General features: G+C 42.9%; 1 protein-coding gene across 1 annotated transcript in view; it reads right to left on the reverse strand.

Annotated features, from left to right (window-relative positions):
* Nucleotides 1-20,297, reverse strand: part of trabd2b (TraB domain containing 2B) — a 60,744-nt gene that overhangs the window by 17,742 nt on the left and 22,705 nt on the right. The window contains exons 3-4 of the mRNA XM_051376141.1: nt 6,885-7,031; nt 1,447-1,621 (exon numbers count right to left, since the gene is read on the reverse strand). Coding sequence (XP_051232101.1) covers nt 1,447-1,621; nt 6,885-7,031 — 322 coding nt within the window. The remainder of the gene's footprint in view (nt 1-1,446; nt 1,622-6,884; nt 7,032-20,297) is intronic.

A 20,297-nucleotide genomic window follows, 5' to 3' on the forward strand; every position in this document is an offset into this window, starting at 1 on the left:
CGAAGCTTTAGCTCTGTCTTATTAGTATACAAATCAAACAGACACTATCCTGCAAATAATCAAATGTAACACAATATACAGTAACTATAATGTAACACCTCCTTGCTCTTAAAAGTAATACTCTATGACAAAGGTCAACAAACTCTTCTCCCAGCTGTCAGTCTTATTGCCATAGAATAATGTTGCCATATCCCATCCATCCCTGTGCATGAATTAAACATTACAACATTGCTAACAACTTGTAATAGGAAACATGGCTGTTTTTTCTTTACTTCCTTGCTACTCTCCACTCCAGCTCCTCAGTGCCTTTTTTAGCCCTAAGGAGTTGGACCGGGTTCATTGGCTTTCTGAGGTTCACACAACATTCACTGTTTCATAAAAACAGTCTGTAACAGTAGAGGGATGCATCATCAGCCCTCATTTATTCATCTACGTCTACTTAAGAGAAACACAACTTATTTTAGTGCTATTGCACAAATTCATTCCCCTATTACAGTCATAGTTATGCTAACTTACAGTGTTCAGTCTGGGCACACAAACACACACGTGCATGGACACACATGGCAGCTGGAAGGTGCAGCAGCAGCCTTGTCCAAACAGCACAAAGAGCAGTGGGAGCAGAAATGCTCAGAGGAAGGACGCAGGCATTCAGCATTAATCATACACTGTAGGACACACACACACCTACACACACACACACACACACACACACACACACATACCCTAGAGGTGGTACCACCCATTTTCAGATACAGTAAACAGACACACAGACACCCGCCCACCACCTGCTTTTGTGGGCAAACACACTTACATATGCGTATGTTGTTACACGCACACACAGACACACACGCTTCCCTCAGGACACACTACACCATTCAGGAAACATTAGCAGCATTAGCCAGGAATGCTAATTGAAACAAACAGCTCATGGTTTCTTCATTTCTGAGGTGGGAGCTAGCTGTAATTGAGACTTCTGTGTGTGTGTGTGTGTGTGTGTGTGTGTGTGTGTGCATGCACATATATAGACACACAGTTTTTCATGCCAAAGATCTGGGAACCATTGTACACTATTATTGTCCTGCTTTTTCTCCAGCTTTGCTTTCAAACACGAAAGAGAGCAAATTGTTCACCATAAACACACATTAGTGTTGACAGGATCAGTGTTCCAGACCAAAGCAAACCTGATCTCTCTTTCACTTCACAATTACATGCAAACACACACTCTCAGCTCCAATCAGAATGTATTTGGAAAGACCTAATTTAATGCAAAAGGGAGAATCAGGTTGGAGTTGCAGCCATGATGGGGTCTCATATTGTTTGGCCTGCAGTTTAGAGAGACATCCCTCAGCCAGCGGGTTAAAGGTCAGCCACTGTGTATTTTTTAAGTGGCCGAAGGCGAGACACTGAACCTCTACATCACCCATGCAGTATCTGAGACTCCCTTACCTGCACCAAAAGCAAAAAAGAATGTCTGGTTGGGATTTCTCTGCAGCAAGGCGGACACACGGCGAGCCATGCGCTCGTTGCGTTTGTAGATGAGCTCCTGGCGGAAGTAGCTGTCAATCTGCAGGGCCGTCATGCGGTCGTGAGCTGGCAGGGAGCTGTTGATGAAGTGAGGCAGCTGAGAGGAAGAGAAAAGTGGAGAGAAAAGGAGAATACACTCTCTTTACAGTGAAAATCCATAGCAGAATAAAACATTCATGAATCATTTACATCAAACACACACGCACGAAAAGAAAGAGCTGTTGCTAGGGATAGAAAATGAGACGGATGAAAGAGAAGGACTGAATGGAGGTGTTGGTGACAACCTGGCAAATGTGTGTGTGTGTGCCCATGTGAGTGTGAGGTTTGGCAGCCAGCGTGTGACAGGACGCTTGACAGAAAATGAGCAATGCAACGCTCTGCTGGACGGGTCGGTTTTGAAATGAGAAAGCATCAGTGAATGAATGAGAGGGAGGAGAGCAAAGTGTCAACACCATAAGTGTGTGTGCAGGCAATCATAGCACATATGTGACTGTGTATACTAATGTGTTTATGCATGTGTGTGTGTGTGCCCGAGTTGGGGCATGTGCAAGTACAGTGTATCTACCAGTGTGAGCGTGTGAACGTGTGTTTAATTGCTGTGTGATTTATTAAAAGCCAGCCAGGCAGAGACAGACCACGCTGGCTCTGTTCCACTACTGGCTGCATCAGTGGATTCAACAGGCTGTTAATCTGTGAGGATGAGCAGGGGTCAACAGTGGGTTAGCCGGGGTTTGGCATCTTGAAGTCTTAGCCGTCCACCTCAGACACACGCAGTCTCCCTTTCTCCGTATTAAGTTCTTTTACTTCCTGCCAGGGTATCACTGTACCTGTAATTGACTCATCTCTTCCTCTTGATACGTATGCAAAACAATATGAAATATTGTAGATATGTGAAATCACAAATCACCAGAGTGTATCTCTTTGGTCTGTTGACTCTTCCCACTATGCTGTTTGCTGCCAGTAATAAATATGTATTTTTTTAACTGTGGACTGTTTGTACTATTGTGGCAGCAAAATTCTTTTCCATGTGTCGTGTATCCTTTTTTTAGAAAATTGTGGTCCATTGCCTGAGGATGGCACTGCCAGTCAGTATAATCCATTTAATGAATAAAAAGACACTAGCCAGATTACCACAGTATTTGATATTCATAATGACACCATCTTTTTAGATTGATATCTTATATTATATATATCATATTATATTTATCATTATTTTTTATGTCAATTTATCTACTGAAAATCAACATATAGCATACACAGGTTTGGTTGTGGCTTGGTTTTTATCATCTAAACTGTCCTCCTCCCCCCGTTAATATTTCAGGGGGACTACTGTTTCTGTTCTGACTTCTGTCAAGGTTTTCACTCAGCCTTCAGTCTTTATTCCCAAGTCAGAAAGAATCAAATGATGGAGGAATTGGAGAAAGAAAGATTGTGGGTTTTGTGTTGTTTTTGTGTCTCCGTGTGTGTTGGAGTGCAGATGTGTTTAATCTGGAATTGTATTTGAGTGTGACAAGAACACACACATGCATATATACAGTCGCTGTCTAAAACTAAGTTACAAGTTGACACTACAGTAGAACAGCTGCAAATGGTGCATAAATCTGTGTGTGTGTGTCTATGTGTGGTGTCTGAATAGTGAATACATGGGGGGATTTATTGTACCACATGTGAACAAGGTGCTGCTCTCCAGCATTCATCCAGAATCTCTATCTGACACATTTTCTCTCACTCCCCCAGCTGCAGTCTGTTTCACATAATGGTTGAAAGGTTGTAATTCACACCTACATCAGGTATTTATTCATTTCATTTGTAATGTGCATTAAAGGGGAACTCCACAGATTTTATACATCACAGTCCGTTTACACGTCTTGGGGAATACTACTGCATATGTGGAAACAGTTGCGTAAAGTCTCTCTTACAGCGAGCTGTGTGAAGTCTGACAAATTGTCTCAAGTGATGTTTGTTAGGACTGAATATTACAAGTTTGGAAATGAAAAAATCTGTGTGGAGTTAGAAGGAAGTGAGCTTACCAGACCTCTGCGTTGATGATGTACCGTTAAAAAGGATGTCTAATGATTTCAGTGTTTGTGGTGGTTCCTCCTAGTGGCTCGATGCTACTGTTGCTAGCATAACACACCTGAATCTCTGACACAAATGCCCAATCCCAACGTTCACGATCACAGACTCAGACTTTGAGGCGTGTTCTCGGTTAGTCTGCAATGGTCGACTGCATCAGGGCTCTCTTGCAGACATTTTGAGCCCATTTTGACAAAACCATGTATGCAGATTCCATCCTTGGTATCCATAAACTATGCTCAGAGTAAACCTGAGAAACAAAGAACCCTTACTTTACAAGTAACATAATGATTTTACCTGCCAAAGTAAATTTTTTACTCACATTTGGCAGGTTGGTGGTTGTTAATTTCAAGACTTAATCGAATCCAAATGGTGTTTATGACACAAGCCACGTTTCTCACTATACATCTCTACTGGTCAGTGGGGAAAGAAAGCTACATTCACACAGATCTGTAGCCTGAAGCCTTGTATTGTCTGTCTGAATTACCCAGGTTCATACTTCTTAGGTAAAATAAAGCATAGATGGATGAATATGGGGGAATAAGAGGGAGAAAGAGAGCGAGACGGAGGAGTGCTTTACCCTTGCTGCGATGCGTGAGGATAGCGTGAGTGTTTCATGACGAGAGTAAAAAGTGTTCGGTCGGAGAAGGGTCAAGGTGGGAGTGTAGTGGTAAATGCAGATAACTTATCACAGCAAAGGCCATTAGCTGCTTTGTATCCCAACCTGCACAGGAAATGTGGAGTGACAGGGAGATATTTCCTCCCTTCCTCACTACTGGTATCGCTCTGCACTCACTTGCTCAGTCAGTCTGTCCTGCCAGCAATTTACTTTCTTCTATTCTTTCTTTGTGATTTGGGTCTATGAAGTGCTTTTTCCCTCTTCTGTTCTCTTATGTTATACTTTCCTTTCTTTTCCATCTCTGTTCATTTTTTTTATTGTCCTGCTATGGCCCTTTTCCTGGAATATGTTTGCAATAATCAAGTATTTATGTTAAATTTCACTTTACAGCAGACCATATGAAGAACTATTCAATTGCAAAATTCCTGCAGTTAACTAACAGTTACATTATTTGAAGTTGCTTCTTTCCTACTTGTCTTTGTCGTTTTTTCCATCCAAACCTTCTACCTTTAACCTTATTTCCTTTATGTCCCCGTCTTTCTTATCTGCCTCTTTCTCTCTCTCTATCTTTGACTTTATGCCCGTGATGGATCTGGGACCATTTGAATGTTGAAAAGCATTAAGCTTGGCCTGCCCCATTCTGCTGTGCTCTGCTCTGGGGCCCATCATCAACCTCTTTCTAATATGATGAAGATTGAACTGGGAGAGTGTCAGGGGTGTTGGAGGCCTCTGGATTAGGTCCTATCAATCAAAAAACAACTGCTCTTTTACAGCCCTCGAAGTTCACACACACACACACACACACACACACACACACACACACACACACACACACACACACACAAACCTGCTATAGATCACCGGGCTACCGAGGCAGGCACCACAGTCAGGCATCTGATTGCTCTAGCATGTGCTGGGGAATGTTAATACATGTTATTATGACATGAGGAGCAGGGGCGAACTGGTATGATTTAAAGCTTTCATGTAGGAGATGACTGTAACCACGACTGCAGGTGAAACTGGCTGCTAACAAGCTCTTCATGGCTGCCAGAGAGAAAGAGATGGATAGACAAGTAATGAGGGAGACAGAGGGAGAAAAAAAAGGGAGATGTGTCTTTTGACTAGGCTTAACAGCGGAGGAATGGTGATATGGGCCGTGTCTGAACAGTATGTTGCGAGTATTTTCTCTTACTTTGTGTGTCTGTAGTGTAAATGATGTGGAATCTCTGCAGTTGAGCGGTGAGTTGAGGTTACATGGTGTGTTAGGTTTAATGAGACTTGAGGATCGGTGAGGGAGGTTGACACAGCATAATTGACTTATGAGGAGGGCTTTCGAGTAAATCTGCATTCGAGGCTGGAGATGGAGTGAGAGCTACTGCACGTGGTGCCTATGTGTGTGTGTGTGTGTGTGTGTGTGTGTGTGTGTGTGTGTGTGTACTATATATTGAATGGCTTTTGACAGCTAGCGGAGCTGGGTGTGAAGAGTGATGAGGGGGCCATCGCTGAAGGAGCAGAGGCTATGTTAGGAAACACAGAGTTAGAGGAGGTCAGATGGTGTATTTACGGCTGAGTCCAGAGCTATTAAAGTGTCAGACTATCAAGTAACTCGAGGTTGAGAGGGATGAAGATGGCAATGTGCAGTTTTGTGGAATTGATGTGCAAGCCTAAAAGTTTGAGGTGACGATAGTGTAATGGCAGAGAAGTGGGTATGAGAGGGTTGCCAACTCAAATCAACTGTCTGACAGATTCAGGTTTTTGAATATCATTATAGATGTTTTTCGACTAAAGCTGCAAGTAGCTGGCTTTTTGTGTGAATATTTAGTATATTCAAAAACTTGACCATTCCCTTGTCCAACAAAACATTTTTTTTCACTAAGATTCACTTTTACTCCCATATTTTTATTATTGGTAGAATTAAAAAAAGCCTTTCAAAGAACATTTACACTAAGGCACTTGGTTGGTTGGTCCTGTAAAGAGGGAATATTGTAGCAAGGGCTCAGCCTTGGTACACGGGGTGTCAGTCTACCAGGTGAGCTACCCGGGTACGCCCCAGTTCCTCTTTAAATCTACAAGGACATTTCAAGGGTTTAACAACAAACAGACAAACCATTTTGACCGTTGACACGTCACATCCATGTATAATTAAAGAGGGAACTGGGAACAACATAGCAGCATGTATGATGATGATTGCCCTTCTGACAGGTCTGACTGATATCATGGAGTCTGATTCCAGCATGAAAGTAACTTAATTAATGTGACGTCTTTTTGTTATGACTTTACATAATCTGAAGAAACAGATTGTTGGAAGCATAAAGACCTTCCCAGCAGACTGTTCGGCAATATAAAACTTTGTAAGTGGAAAAATGTGGGACATTATGTGAAAAATGTTAAGGTTTTTTTTTCATTTGTGGTAATGTACAATAATGGCATCAAATTATTGATATTGTTCTGGGAAAGCTAATTTTATGGTCTTTATGTTGCCGTTTTTGAAACCAGCTGTTTTAATTGACTTCAGTTGTTGTCCCGCAGAAGGCTGACATGAAGCTGCAGAAGTAAAGACTGTCTTAGCTGTAAGGCCTGTACATGATTTGAAAAGTGATTTGATTTTTATTTTGGGCCAAGCTTGGCAAGTTCGGTAATCTAAAATCTAAAGGAGCAGACCAACCTGTGAGGTGTCGTGGTTGAAGATGATGGAGCTGAGGTCTCCACAGTTGTAGTGGGTAATGAGGTCTTCAGTGGTGTAGGAGCCCTGCAGGCTGCCTGCTCGGACGCCCTCGTGCTGCAGCAGCGTCTGGTTCAAGGCAAACAGCACCTGCAGGGAGGGAGAGACAGAGAGACAGAGAGACAGGAGGGGTGCCGTTACTTTCTGCATCCACAAACTCAGTTTTCTCCGTCTGCGCTCAAGAGGAATTTGCCACGAAGGGGGAGAAATTGTGCAAGCATGGCCAGTGTTCCTCTTTAAAAAATATAATGTGACCTTAATATACAATGAAGCCGTTATTCCTGAGTGTCGGTGAAATGTAAGTTATTTTGCAGCGTTTTCATTTCTTTCCGGATATTTTCATACACTTTCCATACAGGCTGACTACAGGTAAAAGCAGACCACAAAAGACATGGCAAAACTCCACTGATTTTCCTCTGAAGGAGGGAGAAAACAGGGGAAGAATGCAAGGACTGAAGAGAGAGAAAGAAAGAAAGAAAGAAAGAAAGAGAGAGAGAGAGAGAGAGAGAGAGAGAGACCCTTTAAAAATAACCCTTCTTTCTCTTTCACCAGGCAAGGGTGCTGTAAATTTACAGCACCCATTAAAATCAAAAGTAAACCCTCTTTAGAGAGAATTTATAGCGTGCAGCCGCCAGCCAGCCCAGCGACTCCACAGCTGTCCTAGACACCAGGGGTTAACCTCCCTTCTCCCGCCCTCTACAATCCCACGCCACCTCTGACTGGCCTGGCAGCCGGGACCGAGTTGTCAATCACTGTTAAGCTCTCTTACAGGAACCAGAGGTGTGTTATAGGAGAAGAAGTTTTTTTTTTCTTTCTGTGTACAGCAGTTTCACACAGTTCTACATTGCACCCAGTAAAACAGTTTCAGTTGACTTGATTAGAACAAGTGACTCAGCTCATCATATCTTCAAACCACACCAGACTGATCCATGACTATGATCCTAATTACCACGAAACCTGACTAGAGCTTCGGAAAATACTGCAGGAAGGACGTCAGCATCCAAGCCCAGATGATTTGTGGAGCAGCTTAAGGCCGATACAGCTGCACAACTGATTGAGCCCAATGTCAGAAGTTTAGGTCGTAATTCACACAATTAAGTTATGTTTTTGCAATCATAAATGCCCATATCGTGCATATTGAATGTTTCAACTCCAGGTAACCTTTACGCTGGGATAATCACAACCAAGCTCTAAGCTCAACCTTGTGACTCTCTCTCTCTCTCTCTCTCTCTCTCTCTCTCTCTCTCTGAGGTCATTGTGTTTGCTAACCAGTCTTGTGGGCTCATTTTGGCTGTGGCATGCTTTTTTCATAACGCAAAGAGACAACTGATGAGCTAACAGCATATATTACTCTCTCATTATCCCCCCTTTCATGTCTTTACTTTTCTCTTCCTCTGCTCTGTCTCCACTTTGACTTCAGAAGGGTGTCCATCCTCTTCTCATCTCTCTGCCAGCGCCGGCTGCCCAGCCCTTCCTCCCACTGTACAACCAAGAGCTGAGTCTGATCATATTTATTCTTTTCGACATGTTTCATCGAGTGTGTTCTGCTACGCTCAGCGCCGCGCTGTCGCCCTGCCAGAGGTGCATAATCCAGGAGTGGTTCTTGATCAAACCGTTGACCATTTCAGTCCTGAAGAAATATGACTTTCATGCTTTTCTCAGCTTATATCTCAGCACTAGACTTCCAAAACCAAGAGCCCCCCCCCCGCTGTTTGAGTAATGACACTATACCTCATTTCACTTTCTATTTCCATTTTATGTGAGATTATTTTATTGCTCTAAACTTAAGGTCATGTTGAGGTGTGATGCCAAGCCCAGAGAGGCTAATACCTGCCTGGTGGCTGGCTAACTAACTACAGTAGCTAATTCTGCTTCTGCAAATGCTGATTCTGTGCCAGTAAGTTGCCATTGCCCCTTGTCCTTGACCCACAGGGCTCTCTGCCACGTCTCAAGGGGTTTTCCAAGAGAAACACCAGAGCAGACCTTGGGCAGTGTTGGGGGCTGGAGCTGGCAGAGCACACGCACCTGCCAGGCTGTTTGTAATGCTGCCAGCATCCAGTAGTTTCCCTTTACATGGCAAACTGCGCCAGACACGACAGGCAGGAGGGTGAGTGCAGTAGAGGATGCATGGTAAGAAGGGAGGGGTGGGGGGTGTGTGTGGTTGGTTGTGTTGTTAAGGGAGTTGTTATTTCAATATTGTCCGTCTCCTGGGGAAAGAACATCTCTGCAGCTGTAACCATGGCGCCTGAGTTTGTGCTGGGCTGAATGAAAGAGCATGTCAATCACTGCGGGAGAGGAAGAGGGGGAGAGAGGAAAAACGCAAACATTCCCTGTGTGTGCGTGCTTGCATGTATATGCATATGTGTGAATATGTGTGTGTGCACGCACACATGTGTTGACTGACAGAGTGGGTGTTCTTATGCTGAAGTGGTCCACTCGTTCTGACAGACTGGCTCTTTTACAGCCAGGCCTTTTCAAAGTAACTAACACTGACACCGATCACCACATAGTTTACTACTGCAGGTCTCTCTTCTCTCTTTATTCCCCGTCTTATCCAGTACATGCGTGAGAAACTACTGTTGTAATTAAATACAAGATTTATAAGAACAAAGCTGGAAGGGGCAGAGCACTCGGATGGTCTTGGAACCTGCGATCTGAGCGCAGCACTCCAAAAATTCATTAGTGAGCGTTGGAAAGAAAACAGAAAAAAAGGGGGTAGGGCAGGAGTGGGAGCTACATGAGAAAAGAAAAGAAATCATAGAGATCTTTTATGTTTGAGAAAATGTCATTTATCAACGTGTGTGCTTTGCAGCAATTGACCTTGAAGTGCGTTAAATCCTGGCTGTTTGCTAGCAATAGTGTTAGCTTGTTTGAAGCTTTTACGGGTCTGAAGCATGAGTAGGTGCCGATGACAAAGTGCTGGAACTGAGAGAGCTCACTCTTGTCGACTACATCACTCCCCTATTATACCTCTTTAAATCTGATTCAGAGAATGTGAGTGATGGATAGAGCTAAAGGGTCTCGGGCTGTGATACAACAGAAGGAAGTGTCAAACTGTGGAGGCCAAACACTGAACTCTGGCAAAGAGGAGAAAATATAATACCCAGGATTATTTTTTACTTGACAGCTGCAGGAGTTGGTAAAAGCTTGCGGGCTTTGTCTCGTTAATGAAACACACACACATTGTCAACAACAGCAAGAAAAAACAAGTGCTGTCATGTATCAATCCTGTCTGCATCAACATTTTTCCCTCCCTCATGTCCATTTTCTCTTAACGTCCCTTTAATTGTGATAAAACAAGTTGTGGTAAAACACTGATTCCACGATCCTGCAACAGACAGAGAAAGAAGAAAGAAAGAACAAAGGAAGGGAGGAGTAAGAGCATGAGAAAGACAGAAAGCAGAGAACAAAAGCCGGAGAGAGTTGAACGTGTGAAAGAATGGTGGAAGACAAATAAAGCCCTGTTCTGTATGAGAGGAGCATGTGTTGTACAGATGGAGGTGATTCTCCTCTATTTGCGCAGTGGAGCGTTGGGGTTAGGTGTACACAGTGTATGGGTACAGGCCTGGCTTGGGTACTGGGTATAATCAGGCAGTCAGGTGCATGAAAAGCATGGCTGTGCCTGTTAGCGTCAGGCAGGAGATCTGAGGTTTGTTTGCTCCCTCTTTCTCTCAGTAGATCTACTCGTCTCCTTGTTTTGCTCACTAAATGTTTGACCTACCAGGTGTTATGTGTAACACCATGACAATAATGAGGTTGAAGCAGTGTTTGAGCCCCCGGGTCATATATCTGTGAGTTGTGAAAAGTTACATTAAAAGGTGATTCTCCTCTATAAACTTCTCAGATTGTTTTAATTGAATAGTTTTAGGGACCCTCAATTGTAAAACAATCCAGTATTATATATACAAGTAAAAAAGCAAAGATTAAGCAAAAGTCGTAAAAGAAACCAAAGCCATCAATCACTAAGAACATGGTGCTGTGTTTTTGGTAATTACTACCAGATGTATTAATGAATTTGTCAGCAATCAGTTGATTCTTAAACACTTTGTGTCTTTGAATACAGACCAAACAGAATGGGAATTCAGCTCTTTATCTGTCTTTATCTCTGGTTATTTAATCAGCCCCTGATAAAGAAAACAGTACAAACAGTTTCAGGGTGGTGCGTTCCCCTCGACTGCTTTCGTCTCCCTGAGAGCCGCTTGTGTTTCCTCGCCCGAGAAAGAGAAGAGCTAGACCCCTGACCCGGGACACGCACTACTGGGTTCCTCTGGGCCTAGCCAGCTTCCCCCCTGGACTCCAGCTACAGATGACAAGAGGGGACTGGGTTCACAGCACCCTGGGGTGACCGAAGGGAAGGAGGTAGGGAGTTGAAATAACATCCAGGGCAACCCAAGAATAGGATAAGTGCGATAGCTCTTCCCCATTCCTCACAGAGGAGCCCCAAAAAAGGGTGGATACCAATTTGTGCGAGTGTACTTTTCCCTTAATGACCACAGTTGAGAACCATAAAAGAATTCATAAAAAACACCCCTGTGTCCATTTTCTTTTAACCTGTACTATCTCAGTATGACTTCATGCTTGAATGTGCATGTAGCAGTGGCAGAGGTATTTTAAAAGCCTGCTGTTGTCTGACCTTTATAGTCCATGCAAGTTCTGAAAAGCACCTTGAATACATTAGGGTGGAAAGATGGTGTCACACAAGACCACATCAAAGTTGTCTGGACAGTCTCACATGATAGCTCCACTGTTGTCTCCTACAGTTTTATCAACAAGGTCCTCAAGACTGGTTCTTTCTTTTTTTTTCACCAGGGGAATCGTGTAACCTGTCAAGGGCTTTAAAGGCAACGTTCAAGCATAAAAATGCTTCAAACGCAACCTCCAACATTAGAGTATTGCCAAAATAGTTTTACAGCCCTTCGGCGCCTTTCTGTGTGTATCGTTTGCTCATTTGAAGGTGAGTAGCACTTTCAACTCATCACATCTGGCATTAGCTACAGCAAGCCAGAGCCTTGCTTTCTTCCAACACTTTATCCCTGTTAATACCCATGATACACACACAAACACACACACACACGCTAATAATTATACACACCACATTCCTTTTTGAACAATACGTGTATACAAACCATATACTGTAGAAAAGGAAAGAGAAGACATTTCAGACCTTTTCCCCCCAAGACAGCGCCACTATTTTGAATATTGTTTCTACTTTGTCTGTGTCTCTCTTTCCCCTCCCACTTCCTTTCTCTCTTCTCTCATTCTCTCTTTCTCTGTCTCACTAAATCTCTCACCCTGCCTGGTCTACCTCCTGTCTCAGCCTAGGAAATCCAGGGATTACTAGAGGGACAATCCCAGTGGCAGAGGCCTGCTGCTCCCAGCTTCCACAGAAAGCCTCCTTTTCCCCTCCTTCTTCCTTCCGTCCTGTCTTATTTCCTTTCTGAGGCAGGGGGTAAGGGTCTAATGATGGGAGATATCCCTCTTTTAGCTTGGAATGGTAAAATCAATAGTAAAAAAATCTGTCCTTTTGACTAAAGTTTGTTCTATCCAACTCCAATACTAACCTCCTTTCTCAGCGTGCTCTTCCCCACTTGTTTGTCTTCTGTCCTCCAATAAAAGCAGACCTACAGGCACCCCCCACATGCTCATACTGTATACACTCCTCAAGTTCTCAGACCCTCCTGTCTCTCCTCTTAATAAGAGTCTCCAGTGAACTGGGGTGGGGGTGGGGGTGGGTGTCGCCCCAACACTTGTCCACAAATAAACCCTGCTGTTTGACTTGGCAGAGCTGCCGCTGTGCCAGTCATCCTAGCTTTCCTGCCTCCCTAGAAAACAGAGAAAATAATAAAGTATCACTTGATCCGGAATGAAAAAGCGCACAGCTGGTCTCTCATCATGAATGCTCACAAGCAGAGGGTGTGGGGTGTGAAAGAGTGGTGGAAAATTATAGAGGGAGATTGTGCTAATTTTTGTTTTCTTTCAACATCAAGAGGCCCAGAACCTTTGAATAGGAATAAGTCTGTGTGTAAATATATGAGGACAACACAGATGAACATTAATGTAGGTAAAGGAGACAGAAAGAGAATGGAAAATCAGTCAGATTCCACTAAAACAGCTAAAAGGAGAGTGAACATCAGACTTAATTTTAAATTAAACGTTATTCTTGTAAATAGGTAAAAAGATTCTCTAATTAATGCAACTTCTATACTGTGTATAAAGTGCAGCCTATACTTTAGGTGTTAGGGTTTCATAAAATGATCTCCTTTGAATCACTGGGAACTGAGGAAAAACACCATATGTTGGGTTCATAAGTCAAGTATCATTTATTATTTTCAATGGCGTAATCTGCATTATTTCAAGAAACGTTTTATTTTTCAATGGGATCACTGATCCCTGAAATAAACTGCACCTGAAGCAAATGAAATGACCTCACCCACTATCAGATCCAGCAGATTTCTTCAGTTGTTTTAAGGAAAATAAGATTAAAGGACTTTGTACATTAGATCAGGTCACTCTAACCTTATCTCCCTCAAAGCCTGTAGTCCACCTCTAACATCATGGCCTCCACTAATCCTAACACATTTCAAAGTCTGCTTTTTTTCAAGGGAAAAACTCTCGAATTGAATTCCATCGGATTTATCCAGCTCCCATTATGATGTGTGATGCTATCCAAAACAGATGAGCTGGGTCTTCTCCACGGCATGAGAACGGAGCAGGCAGAAAACAGCCGTGTATGTTTAAAACATGCCCCACCCCCTCTCTTATCTCCCCCAGTCTGCTTTGGTTGGACTAATGGCTTTAGACAGAATAATTCCCAAAAAATGATTTGTCCTTCGCAAAGTCCACATCTGAGGTCCGGCAGAAACATGAGAGCCGCACGTAATCTCCAGCATGAGCAGAAATTGTGTAATGGAGGAAAAACCGGATCCAGATTGAGAAACAGCAAGTGTCCAAACAGTTAGCTGCTCTAGGTGACTGAATTCATTTCTTTTAAAGCGCAATCCTTGCAGAGGTCCCTGTGTGCGTGCAAGTTGGGCATGCATGCAGCCTTCAATCATCATCACACATCATTACAATGATATTCAAATGATGTTATGCCAAGTTAAGTAAACAGATTTTTCCTCGAATAAATCAGTATTTCACTTCAGTTTTGTATGTGCATGTCAACAAGCATCCAAGACTGAATTGTTCTTGTTTGCACCATTTGACAGACGGATTGGATTTCCCCTGCAGAGTAGTGGACACTTTAGTAGCATAGAGTGTAATGCAGGAGACCATTGCCATAAAAAAAGATACCAAAGGGAGGTGAGATGTTGCGTTAACATCTGCATGTTGTGCATGTGTTTCAGAGTGTGTGTCAGCAGAGGAGTAGGAGGTAAATGGAGGAGGAGGAGGAGGAGGAGTATGAGACAGCATGAGAAGAAAAAAAAGGGGAAAGAGTGGAAAAGGCACAGCGGGGGGTGTAATGTAAAAATACGCAAAAGTCCAAAAGAGAGACAAAAAGACAGATGTTTACAGTTAACCAGGAGAGGTAGAGAGAAGAGTTGAGGGAGCAGACCTATTGCCCTCCACCTCCTCCCCCCTCCTCTTCTAACAGGTCTGGAGCACAGCTGGGCAGTTTTGTCTTCCACCGTCTCCTTTCTTCATCCTCCCAAAGCCCCTCCATCCTCAGTCCTGTCCCCATCCCTTTCAAAAACAACTCATGTCTGTTCGTCTTCCATCAATTCTCAAACCCTCAATCACCAGCCTTCCTCCCCTTCCCCACCCAGGTTATGCGCTCTCAATGACAAATCTCAAGATTATACAGTTCAGCAACAGCCCTTCATCCCTCTCCCACCCATCCCTCTTGCTCTCGTTCTCTCTATTATTTCATTTGATGGCGGCTCTCCTTCCACCACCGTCACGATCTCTGTTTATTTAGCTTCCATGTCCTTCCTCCTTCCTGTGCTCCACTCCATATACACTCAGCATGTGTGCATGAGCATGCACGTGGGCACTGTTTGTGTTTCCATATGTGTCTGTCTTCACTACAGAGTTTGTCCAAATTGCACAGTGCCCTGACTGTCTAATAGACTGGAGCAGCAGAAGGAGGAGTAAGTGGACCAAACTTCCTCTCTTCCCAGCTCCTCTCCTCTCCTCTCTTCCCCTCTCCTCTCCTCTCCTCAGTCACGGCTCTATAAGACTCAGTGCTGAAGCTAACGCAGCATAATCCCACACAAGCACACCATTTCACGGCAAATCAGCAAGAGAAATGTTCAATTTCATGCAAGCGTATTCAGCCTGCAGAAAAACAGAGAGAGACGTAGCAAAATTGTAATGTATACTTTTCAGGCACAAAAGAGACACAGACGATGAACGAGCCTGTGAGTGAGTGTTACTGTAAATAAGGGTTTACAGGGGGTTTGGAAATTGCACTGTGTTCAGACGTTCTGTCAGCACCTGCATGAGGAAGCAGAATCCAAATTGTCTCTCCCGATGAGAACAAGCTGCCTTAGATGAAGCGTGGAAAGGGACACACAAACACACACAAATGTGTTTAACCTATTGCCTACCAAGCTTTGCCAGCACTTAACAACTGTGGGACCACCAGAGAGTGACTTGATGTGTTTGACAGATATATAAAGTATTTTTAGTGTTGGAAAATGTTTTTTGGCTGCATCTTTACTTGCAGTAATGAGAGGAAGATTAACCCCATGCAATGTCACATTCTCTCCATTGTAATTTTATGTGTGTATGTAATTTTTGTCTCTATGCATTTTTTTGGAAAGGCCAGTCCAGGACATGTTCTTTAGCCTCTGCCAAAAGCTGAGGAATGTACCTTCCAGTAACTCCTAAGTTGTCTTTTTTTTTTGTACATGCTGTCTTCTTATCAGGCTAGCTAGCCAATGGTAAGACCACATTCAGGGATCAGCTGGTTTTTCTTCAGAGCTGAAGGGTGTGTGAACCCTGCAGAGGTTACTGGTGGTCAGTAAATGCCTCCAAACTGTAAGCTGGCTGCTTGTTTTCTATTTTTTCATGTGTTAAATAGAGAAAATGTAAAGTGGGCCTGGCTTTGGAATTGTTAGAAAGCACCTTAGCAGATCTGGGCTGTGTGAGGGAAGCAAACAAATAATGTAACTATTTGTTGTGTAGTTAGGTAAACCACTGTTTGTCACACACAAACATTCACGTGCATACAGTACATACCGTATGAGACATCATGCAAGCTCCTGCCATCTCTTTTTCCCTAAGTTTCCCTCTCTTCTGTTTCACTCTTTTTCAGTGTGAATGAAAAGCAGATGAAGAGTGAGACTAACAGTCAGTCTACAAGGTTTCATGTGATGGACTGACTGGGGAAATCTTGGTACACTTCTTAATCCACTTCCACAGTGTCTGATCACACAGAGCGATATCGCACACTCACACACACACACATAAAACTCCTCACAGAGGGCTTTAAATGGCTGCCAGCAACCTTCACAGGGAAGTGAAAGCTGCAGCTGGTGATGGAGACCAAACGAGAGAAGGAAAAGCAAAAAACACAGTATGACAGCTGAAGAAAAAGGGTGTTAGGGAGGAAAGTGTGTGTAAAACTGAAAATTGCGTATAAAGAAGTGGTATAATAGGAGTTCCTGATGTTATTAAGTGTTTTGTGCACTTATTCATAGAATACACACAGCACCAGTGGTGCATGTGAAAGTAAGTTGAAGTATTGCCTTCAACAGCTTTTCCACTATTTCCCCCTTAAACCAGAAGCAGAAAAAAATAATAAAAATCAAAATAATAAAAGAAATATATATATATATACATATATAGTCCTTGGAAAGGACACGACCGTGATTTTGGTTGCCTCTTGCATTAAAAGGTTTTAATTGGTTGTTGTATTAAGTGAGGTAGTTTGTTGAAATAGGCTAAAACCTGCAAAAGCATGGTCCTTAATAGGGTTCCCTCTGCAAAAAAGGAAAAAATATATATTCAGCATGTTTATGGTAGTTTTCATTTAAGAAACTGTCATCTAAGTTTCAAAGTAGACAAATAAGCAAAATGCTATGATACTTTTCACCTTTGTATTGGGTCCAATGGCCCATTTTCTTTAAACTTGACTTGACTTGATCAGAAAAATGTTTAGCAGTTAAGATATTAGGGGAAAAAACAAGGACATTTATGAAGTTAGGACGTCAGCCAAGAGGCTTCTAAAGTGCTACTCTTAATTTCTGGTGGTTTTGGCCTAACCACACTGCAATTAATTAACAGAACCTGTTTGTACTGACAGCTAAAGCAGACATCAGGCCTGTGCCGAAAATTGAACTGAGGAGGAATTAATCATGTTTACGAGCAACCCGTGAGCGAGTCTGCCTGCATCATCAGAGCAACTAATCAATGTTGGAGAAAAGAGAGCTGGAGAAAACATGGATTTGTGTAAGTGCCTAAGCGTGTTTGTTTTTGTGAGCTAGACAGAGAAAATAGAGAAAGATGGAAACCGTATATGTGTGTGAGGAAGAGGGAGGGCAGAGACAGACGCAGTGAAGCCAACATGGAGACAGAGAAAAACAGACAAACAAACAGACAGGAAAACTCACAGGAGCACCAAGTGGGAGGTGGCGAAGGGGGAGCAGGCCTAGTGATAGGATATGGGAAATAACTCCTCTATGCTGCCAGTGGTTTGGAGGTGAAAGGCAGAGTTTTGACGGCATGTGGTGGAGGAGTTACAGTAACACTGGCCATAGATTAGTAGCTCTTCCTTGAGCTGGCCTTGACTCGGAGCGGCGCTGGCTGTCGCATCAGAGACGGGGCATTTAACTGCCCTCATAAGACTCTCATTATTTCATAAATCTGCAGTTTAGGCGCTCAGCTCTGTTGATTTGAGCCTCCGCCAAGGCTTAGAGAATGTTTTTACAGTCTCCCTAATTTATTTACAACCTTGATTCATTTCTGTGTGCATGTGTATGAGAGTGAAAGGAGTCGAGAAAGTCTGCGAATGGTAGCGGACGGAGAGAGATCCAGGTGAGAGTGATTGAGCTCTTTTTCGGTTTACTTGTTGTTTGCTTGACTCCTTTGTTCATTTTCTGGGTCTGTGTGAGCTAATGTGATAATTCTAGCACAGCGCCAACAGGGAATTAACTTTCACCACGTCTGGTGCGCACATGAATTTATTCCTTCATGAATCAGTGACACATATTTCTACTACCAATTTTTATTTTCCTTTGTCACATTCTTGGCAGTTCATTAAGCTCTGTATTGTCTTTGTTATCAGGACTCTGGTGCTCTTACTGTACGCTTTAAATATGACCTGAAGCCTCACAAAGTCTGGAACCAAACAACTGAACCAAGGTTTACTAAACGGCACGTTCTACCATACTCAAAAGCAACATATAGCCTTTATCTCTCTCTTTCTTGCTTGTGTGGCACAGACTCCCATACACTTCCATATTCATCCGACCTCCAACCACCCAGAGCTCTCAGCCCTGTATCCTCCCAGGGAAAGTGCTTGGTATGAAGAAATCCAATATGATTAAGACTATGATTGCTACCTCTAATAGTTTTAGCACCCATACCCTCTATTAAGGAAAACATTGGGTTTGGACCACAGCTCAGCATAGGCTTCTTACAGAGGGGATCAGCCTGTGGGAAAGACCCATAATTCAGAGTTTGGGAGTGTGTATGTGTATGTCTGTGCGTATGGTAGGTTGGAGTTGTACATATGTGGGCACATACATATGTCTACATGCTTTTTTCTATAACTTGCATGTGTGTGTTGGTGTGTGTGTTTGTGCAGCCCACAGCGGCTCAAGGGCAGACATGGTCAGCCATGCTGAGGGTTTGTGGTAGCCCCGACCAACAGATCACAGGATTGTGGCTTTAAATGGGCCGCAAATCATCAAACAGGCCACACGGATGGAGAGGAATGCTGAAGCAGACGGGAGGAGTGCTGGATAAACAAGATTACAACTTATGCAGTTTGTCTTGACTGGAAGAATAAAAAAAACACACAGTAGCAGAGATCAGAACAGTGTTTAGTGTTATATACGAACAGTAGAGGTAGAAAATATCTGAATTTTTAGAGGTCCAGTGTGTAACATTTAGGAGGATTTACTGGCACAAATAGAATATTATATGCATAACTATAGTTAGTCATTAGTATATAATCACCTGAATATAGGAATCTTTGTGTTTTTGTTACCTTAAAATGAGACGTTTCTATCTATGGTCGTCTTCCATGGAGTCCACCATGTTGAAATACCACGTTCCTACTCTAGTCCAGAACGGACAAACCAAACAATAAATGTAGTTTCTCCCACACACATCACAGCCCGTTCTCATTCCCAGGGCTGAACATACAGACGCCAGCAGATCTGTTTATTGTTTTCTGTGTGTTATTGTTTTATTTATCAGTCTATTCTTCTGTGAAAAACATTTATTTCCAGATGGAAATAAACTAAACTACTTATTTAAATGCTACATTATATTTTTTCACTGCAGAAACTATTTCTGTGACAAGCAAGAGAAGGTTCCTTCAAAAAATATAGACTTTCTCCTTTTTCAATTTTTGGAAGACATTTTGCTGGTCATGAATAGTTTAAAATGTCTTCTAACTTTAAAAAAAGAAAAAAAAACTTTTAAAATGTATGTGGTTTTAGTTATGTTTAATCTTAATCTTAAAGCCTGGGGGATTAAATCAAAGTGAACATTGCAACACAGTGATTAAACTAGGATAGCTTCCTCCATTTCTGACTGTCTGCTTCTCCTACAGCCCTGTCAAGACAGAATTTCACCATTTTGACCAGGCTGTTAGATCTCTGAGACAAACCTTCACTGTTAAACTGAGAGTGCAGGATTGCAAGTTCACTCTACACGTGGAGAGGCGAAGTTCCAAATCTAATTGACTGTAAAACTGAAGCTTGTATTGTGTTGTAGGAAAACACTGATTAAGAACTGGAGATGCAGTTCCTTTCAAAAGCCAATTTGATGGTGCACAGACACAGAACAGTTGTTTGGATGGAAATGAACTGAACATGTGGAGCTACAACACACTTCATGTGAGGACAGTGCCCAAATGCACGCACACACACACACACACACACACACACACACACACACACACACACACACACACACACACAGACACACTCACTCTCAAACACACTACGTCTTTGTGACCCTGGCCTAACCTTAGTGTTATCTCTTTCTTGATCACTGCCTGAGACTGCAGGCTAACTGTCTGCCCGAACCGGCTCTGGAGCCACAAACACACAAACAAACACATTCTCAGTCTCATATCCACACACACACACACACACACACACACACACACACACACACACACACACACACACACACACACACGCCTCAGCTTAATGGCCCAAGTCTCACCACAGAGGA

The sequence above is a fragment of the Dicentrarchus labrax genome, unplaced genomic scaffold (genome assembly GCF_905237075.1).
Source record: "Dicentrarchus labrax unplaced genomic scaffold, dlabrax2021, whole genome shotgun sequence".
Classification (NCBI taxonomy): domain Eukaryota; kingdom Metazoa; phylum Chordata; class Actinopteri; family Moronidae; genus Dicentrarchus; species Dicentrarchus labrax.